This window comes from Arachis ipaensis, chromosome B5 (genome assembly GCF_059453495.1).
Source record: "Arachis ipaensis isolate K30076 ecotype BB chromosome B5, ASM5945349v1, whole genome shotgun sequence".
In the NCBI taxonomy this organism is placed as follows: domain Eukaryota; kingdom Viridiplantae; phylum Streptophyta; class Magnoliopsida; order Fabales; family Fabaceae; genus Arachis; species Arachis ipaensis.
Genome location: NC_142440.1, coordinates 154,359,422 through 154,367,315, shown reverse-complemented (window position 1 = coordinate 154,367,315; position 7,894 = coordinate 154,359,422). Strand labels below are relative to the sequence as shown.

At 30.8% G+C, this 7,894-nt stretch overlaps 1 protein-coding gene across 3 annotated transcripts; it reads left to right on the top strand.

Moving 5' to 3' along the window:
• The first annotated feature begins 597 nt into the window (after positions 1-597).
• Positions 598-3,984, top strand: LOC107644628 (uncharacterized). 3 transcript variants are annotated; one of them, XM_016348525.3, is made up of 4 exons: positions 598-848; positions 1,927-1,952; positions 2,067-2,361; positions 2,779-3,984. In XM_016348525.3, exons 3-4 carry the CDS (start codon positions 2,073-2,075, stop codon positions 3,777-3,779), a joined length of 1,290 nt encoding a protein of 429 aa, XP_016204011.1. In that variant the 5' UTR covers positions 598-848; positions 1,927-1,952; positions 2,067-2,072; the 3' UTR covers positions 3,780-3,984. The 3 variants fall into 3 exon arrangements, with proteins under 3 accessions (XP_016204011.1, XP_016204012.1, XP_088344801.1); XM_016348526.3 differs by lacking the exon at positions 1,927-1,952; XM_088488675.1 differs by lacking the exons at positions 598-848; positions 1,927-1,952 and adding an exon at positions 1,433-1,508.
• The last annotated feature ends 3,910 nt before the right edge of the window (positions 3,985-7,894 follow it).

The window sequence follows — 7,894 nt, the reverse complement described above, 5'->3', positions numbered from 1 at the left end:
TCGTTTTTGGCTAATTTTTTAGTTGTTAATTCAATTATTTTAATTTAATAATTTAATAATATATTTTTAACTCACATTTTTAAATATTATTAATTAATTTTGACTAAAAATAATAAATTATGTTGGTCCTCTAATATTCTCATAATTGATTATATGAAGATAAACTAATTTTAATTTATTTATTATTATGTTAGTAAAAAAAGTTAAGTGAATTGTCAATGTAATTTTTTTTACATTGACATACATATTCATTGAATTTTGTAATTTACTCTTTTTTTTTTAGATTAAAAACTAATTTTTAATCTATAATATTTTTTTTTTGTGTTTTTTAAAATTGTAGAAAATATACAGGGTCCGATTTTTGTATCTCAAATTTTTTTAATTTTTTTTAAAACACAAATTGGACGGTTCGATTTTTGTACCTCTACAAATCGATCTAATTTTTACTTCTCTAATTAAACGATTTCACATTTAAAAATAACACCAAACAATCCATATTTAAAAAAAAATCATTGCCATTCCGATATAAAAAACAAAAAATGTTCTTTTTTTGGGTAAAATCCTTTAATTTCAACCTCAGGCTTCTCAGACTAGCCCAGCCGTGATAGGCTTAACTGCTTAAGTCCTTAACTCCTTAAGGCTTATCATATATTCAGGCCCATGAGAAAGCCCAAATCATTGTATTGCAGTGCTAGGCCCGGGCTTAAGCCCGAAGGCTACATAGTCCTGCTCCACCATCCACCTTCGTCTTCTTCTTTGACAAATCGCTGTCTCCTTTCAGCTGCTGAGGACATCGACGCCGGCAAAAGAGCTTCAACTCACTGCGTAGGAAAAACACCAAAACCCAGGTAGCACACTCCTTTCTAATTCTCAATAACAATTTTTTTGTCGTTTCATTAGGGTTCTGTGCATGCAAATCCGTAACCCTGTTAATTGTTATTCCTTCTCAATTTCAATACATGGTTAGAAATTTTGATATGCGTTCATTTTATTCTGTGCGGGCTTCATATTTTATGTTTTTTTTATGTATGATTCTGAATTTAAATTGGCACAATACGTAACATAGGTCTTGTGGTGATTTTTTATCTTTTTTTTTTTATGGTTGAGATCTGAGTACTTGTGAAAATTGAATGTCGTGGTAATCAATTTGGTATAATGTTAGTATGCTACAATTTGTTAGGGAATTTGAGGATTGAGGAGTGGAGAGATAAAAAAGAAAATTTCGAAGTTTGAAACCTTTTCAAAGGGTATGTTAAGGTGTGAAAAGATGGAAAAGGAATATCTATGAGAAACGATTTATATGTAACAGTATGACTTAGATGATTGATAGACCAAAACGGTGAACTTCAAGTCAATGTTTTAGCTCATCTTTTGTATTGAAGCAGGATGTGAAGTTCTGATTGCAATGTACATTTTTATCTTAAACAGGTGATTACAGACAAATATCTCAACTATGGTTTAGACAGAGAGTGCAATTTGCTGCAATAGTAGCATGCGGATTTTTGTTGGTGTGTGTACTATATTGAGAAAATGACAAAATGTGTTTGGTGGTTCATGGTCTTTAGCATAAGTTTTCTACCTGAGATCTCTCTCCATCTTTTTTTTTGTCAAATATTTTTTTGAGAAGTTTAAACTCTATTATGTATACTGATAGAACTTTTGCTGGAAGTTGAACATTCTTTAATGAGAGCACACAGCACATTATATCATGCTATCTTATTTTCAATAGTTGTGTTGTAATTGGTTTCCTGCTGTCCCTTTGGCGTTGGATTGCACATCTTACTGTTGCACTTGTAAATTGTAACTTTAGGATTCTAGCCTATGTAGCATATGCTTTCACTCTTTGATGATTTGTAGTGTGGGTGTTTTGTGACTTTTTACCTTTGACGATTGAGTTCGTTAACATTTCACCTTTTATGGATTCAGGAAACTGTTTTGTCTCCTATTAAAAGGCATCGTAATAGATTCTCTCTTTTCAATTGGTACATATACAAGATCAGGTGGTTTGGACATAACACATAGTGTTATTTTTGCTTTGCTAAGTGTGGTGGTTATTCATATCGCAGGATACAATGACAAATGAGAATACAAGCAGTGTTGAGATAGATTATGAATATGAAGATTATAATAGTTCAAAGCGCCCAAAAATGACATCCAAAGTATGGGAAGATATGCAGCGAATCCAAACAACTGATGGCAGCAAAGCTCTGTGCAAGCATTGTGGAAAGATGTTGCAAGCTAATTGTGGGACTTCTCATTTGAAACGTCACTTAATGATATGCCCGAAGCGTCCAAAAACTGCTGATAATACTGAAGATTCAATGCCTACAGTTTGCTTCAGAGGCAGTGGCAGTGCCAAAGGTAAGCAGAATTTTTTCTGACCAAACATTTCCTATTTGTTATAGGCTCTAAGAATTTTGAATTCCCTACAGTTGAATCTCTTATACTTGATATGATTTAAGTTGCTAATAAAAACACATTACACGTCAGTTGAGAAGTTAATGCAACACAGTAGTCATTTTAGAGTACGAGATTAGTTGTTCCCTTCACTCGTTCCATTCATCTGAAATTTTAATATTTTGATAAAGAGAAAATCTACGCTACATCTATGGTGGTAAGTGGTAAGTTGACATAGCTCCTTTACTGTGTCTCTGTTGATTACATTTACATTTCATCCAACTGAATTGTGGCTCTGTGACTTTGCCATTTGTACAAAGAAAACCCTGTTTGATTACATTTCATCATCATTCACGTCTAATTGTTTTTTTCCTTGGGTAGATTCTGGATTAAACACACTGCTTATGGTTCGTCCATTAAAGGTTGAACCCGAATCCCAAGTCACAATTTATTCACAGAATCCAAATATTAGGGTACCAACTGCCATTCCATCTATAGAAAACACCCCCAGTTCCATACGAGAACTACATGAGAAAAACAGTTCCAATTTGTTGCTGTCTGGCATTGAATCCCCCCAGAATGAAGAGGAACTTGTACTGAACGATGTAGAAATGAAAGCATTTTATGCTTCTCTTGATGCTGAGACCTCAGTTACATCACCTTCCCAAGATATCTCAGCCGTTACCGAATCATCGAACAGCACACCATGTGAAGAGACCAAGAATGCATTGCAAACACTGCAAGACCTTCTCTCCAAAGACTTCTCTGCACTAGTGCATCCTGGACAGTGTGGTACCTTCAAATCTACTATAGATTACCTTTCCAAGTTGTCTTCTGACGATGGAGTCTCATCAGAAATAAAGTTGTTGATATTAGAAGTATCAAGAGAATTCACCAGGTGGAGTTGTGACTACAATGATGCTAGTAGGAAAATAGAGTCTGCCAGTGCCAACATCTTGAAAGCAGATAAACTAGAAGAGAATCTTGAAGTGAACAAGAATCAGTTCAAGGAAGTCTTGTCGTTGGAAAATGAGTTGAGCAACCAGATCGCGAGCTTGGAGCAGAAGAAGAAAGAGCTAGAAGAGCAAATAAGTGCCATTAAGGCTAACTTATCTGTGTTTCAATCAGCAAAGAACACAGCTATTAAGAGGAAAAGGGAAGTCTTTGAAGAAGCAAAGACACTCAAAGCACAAAGAGATGAGTTGAGGGACCAAGTGCCTCACTTGAGAGATGAGTGTGAAGAGGCCAAGAAAATACAAGCAAATTTAAGAGCTGAATGGACAAAGCTTGGAGAAAAATTTAGCAAAGGCTTAACTGGGGTCAATTGTGAGGACTCGGATGGTATGGCTATTCAGATATGTCAACCAGAAAATCAAATTTAAAAATCTGATTTTGATTTTATTTCATATAGATAGCTTCCTTCATACCAACTGAATGATGACCTATAAATTGCTCTGATACTTGTTAGAACTCCATGAGGAGAAAGCTAGTGACTTTAATTTCATGAGGATAATGGTTATGATCGTTCAATATGTAGTTGTTTACACTGTCAAATTATGATAGATAACGGGTTTGAGCCACTTCACCGATTTCAGTTTTTTAAATTCATTGCTTTATGATCTCAATACAAAGTTAACGTTTATTTTTTATTAACATCATTTTTCAACATTATGATCTCAATAGAAGAATTGGTCAAAGTTAGTTTGGACTTTGGACTACCCAACTAAATCTATTTTTAATATATAAAAGTAAATACATAAGTTTACCCACATTATTTTTAAGACATGTTTCTCCTCCTACTAATGCCATGTCAGCAACATTGTTTACTTGGCAAAATTTTAGAATCAACTACTCAATTTTTGTCAGCAAAAAAAATAAACTATACAAAAAAAATTAAAAAATAACTCATTAAATGTAACAAACTATACAATAAGTTTATAACCCCAATAATTAATTTCTATAAATAACTCATTAAATATAATAAACATCCATATTATAAATGTCATAATAATATTATTAATCATAATAAATTTTACGTTACAAATATTCAAATTTCATACTATTTGACCTACTTATATAAGTTTCTTATCAGTTATCACTATTCCTTCAAATAACATCAAATTTAGCACAAGAAATTTATTTCCAAACTACATAACATCTCAAACTTACTTAATGAAGTATCATTCCTTGAACAATATTACCAAACAAACAGACAATTGGTTTATCAAAGTTTGCGTGATTCGTCTGTGAAAAACATTAACAACCACAAACGAAGAGGAGCCTCTTTGCTTAGAAATGATTATATTAGATGAAAATGAAACAACTACATTTGTGGCACATGTAATCAAACACCACAATATCCAACAATAAGGTAACCCTATATACTTTTCATAATCTCATCTACCAAATTATTAGTTACCAACCCAATACTTATTGTAGGATTACAAGTATTCATAACACGCAGCGGAAGTAATAAAGTAATCCTATTGATCTATTTTGTGCTTAAAATTTTATTGAAATAAGATGGGTTAGATGCCAATACCTGAGTACCCTAGTTAATGAAAACTTTCTCCTTCAATAGTACGAAGGTACTATGTGTATCACACCGAAACTGATCCTTGTTGTCAACTCCTTGACCAATGGATTTAACTGAGAAATTTCTTGCAACTCCTTGCACCAGCAATTCTTCACTAAGAATTGGAATATTTGTGTATGTGGAGGTAAAAGAAAAACTTGTGTGTTCTTTCTTTTATCATATATACATATATATAGTATGAGATTGGTGACTGATTTGTGAATCAAATTACAACTTAATTTGAAACAGAATCAGTTGGGATCTTATCCATATTTAAAACTCATCATAGAATAAATAATTAATTATTTAATATTCTCAATTATCATATTATTATATTCATGGTGCTAGCAAAGAATATAATAATATTCCATTTGAATTAATATAATTATTTATTTGATCTAATCAAAATAATAATTAAATGATTATTTACCAAGGATTAGAACACTCGTTAGTGTGTGAACCCATAAGTTCAATACTAAGCGGGTAGTAAATTAGTCATACTAAATTTACTAATCAAGGTTGGCGTCTAGCAACGCTCCTTGACGACCCGATAATATGAAGTAATAATATTTTTACTAAGAACCCAAGATGAACAAAAGATATACAACTCCTTCCATCTTTTCAGCTCTTGGCTAACTTTTAGAGTAGGTTTGATTGTCAAACTCTAACTTGTAACCATTATTATAATGAATTATGAATGACTTAAGAAACTCATTTCTGAATGAGAAAGTATAGGGAGCCAACGTATGATTATTAGTGTTACATTATCCTGTCAGGTTATGCTTTTGGGATGAGTGGTTTCAGGACATAGTACTAGAGTTCCAGATCCGGAAGGTCAAGAGTTCAAACCTTGGTGAACCCAAAATTAGCTTTTTATTATCCCTGGTATCCGGATGGTTATTCTGGATAGTATAGGTGATGTTCATTTTATTCATAAACCAAAGATTTAGCCCATTGTACACATTGTACGCTTAGGCCATTGGCTCCCTAGCACTACTCAAAATTCATTCAAACCCCTTGACTAAGGCATTATTTATTTCATTGGCTCCCTAGCACTACTCAAAATTCATTCAAACCCCTTGACTAAGGCATTATTTATTTCATTCATTATAATCGTAGAGCTCAAACTCATTACCATAGTTAATGGATTCTATTTTGACTAATCATTAATTCTATAAGTATTTAAATCATACACAATGTCCATTCAACTAACACCGTAGGGTGTTAGGTGTCCGGAATCAAAGCATAACAAATACATTGTCAATTACTATGATAGTCGCAGGTCAAAGGAAAATTCTAATATTATGTTCATCATAAGAATATCATATTGACAAATATACGGTAACTATAACCATTAGGAATTTTTAGAGTGAGTCAGTTCAATGGTTATATCTCTATATATACCATTTATATATATAATTTAATAAATGAGATCTATTAATCTTCATCCAATGAAGACTATTATATATATATATATATATATATATATACGAATCACTAATGTCCCATTTTTAGTGATTCTACGATTAAGAGCAATTTAAATTAAAAGTACTCAAAAAACGTATATCTCATTATTACGATTCCTATCGTAATTATTCGTTTCTAATTTTAATTAAGGACACTATCATAAATTATAAAAATTTATTCTTATAAAAAGAAATAATAATAATAATAATTCACAATAGTATTTTGTTGGACATACACACTTATCTCCAACACTTATTTCATATCAAAGTGCTACAACAATTTTTGTACTATTTGATGGCGAAAAAAAAGTGTTGGGCACAACTGTTTCAAATCTAATGACACTCCAGAAAAATAATGACATTGAAACACCATTCCAATTGAAAAATTTATGCAACCTTACACTTATATTTGAAGTCAAGGTAAATAATTTTAATCTAAAAAAAATTGTCAACAATACACTGTTACCAAGACATTTGTTCCAACCAAAAATACTGAACCTCAACACACATTACAACAAATAAAACAGGTAATACTCCAGAAAACATTCACTTATTCAAGACATCATTTTTATTTCTAATTTAAATTATTCATTGATTATAGGAACCAACTTCGCCAACACTAATATCATCAGACGAAGATCACATATCCATCAAGAGATTAAGGAGAAAGAAAATCATACAAATTCAAGACACATTTTCGGAAGAACATACATGCAAAGATGGAACAAACAATACAATAGAAAGTGCATACAACTCAACAATTCATAAAGAATATGCCTTCACAAGAATCTACGATAGAAAGAAGAAAGTAACAACTCTAACAACAACCAATAAAGAAAAAGGAGGACGAACACTACATAAGAAGACTAAGTCCATCAACAAAAACAAATGCAAAAATCAAACCACCAAATAAAAATATCAATTTGTACAATTCTAACATCTAAATCTTTTGTACTACAAATTATTTTTAATAAAACATCTTTCAAATTTAACTTTAATTTACACATATTTAATTTAATTTTATAAAATATAATAATTTATAATATTTATTATATACTATCATTAATTTACAGTCCCATGCATTGCCCAAGTTTTATTCTAGATCTTATTCTTAACAAGATTGAATCCAAAACATAACGGTATTATATATATTATAAAAGTAATAGTATTTTAAATAATTGTTAGATCTTTTCCTACTTCATTCACTTAAAACAATGTAATAAAATATTTTAAATGAATTTATATACCGAAATTATTTTAATATTTCATGACATTTAGTTATCCTAAAACTATGTACTATAATATTACTATAATCTTTATAATTTTATTTTATATTATAATATTAATTTATTCTTCCTAGTTCAAAATATATTTTAGTTTAAAATTTTAGTATATTAATATTATAATATATTTGGATATAAATTGTATCTAGAATTCTAGATTAAACTTTAAAAAT

Coding starts and splice junctions, on each gene's coding strand:
- LOC107644628 (XM_016348526.3), top strand. CDS start 2,073: ATGACAAATGAGAATACAAGCAGTGTTGAGATAGATTATGAATATGAA. Junction 2,362..2,778: donor AGGCAGTGGCAGTGCCAAAG/GTAAGCAGAATT, acceptor TTCCTTGGGTAG/ATTCTGGATTAAACACACTG.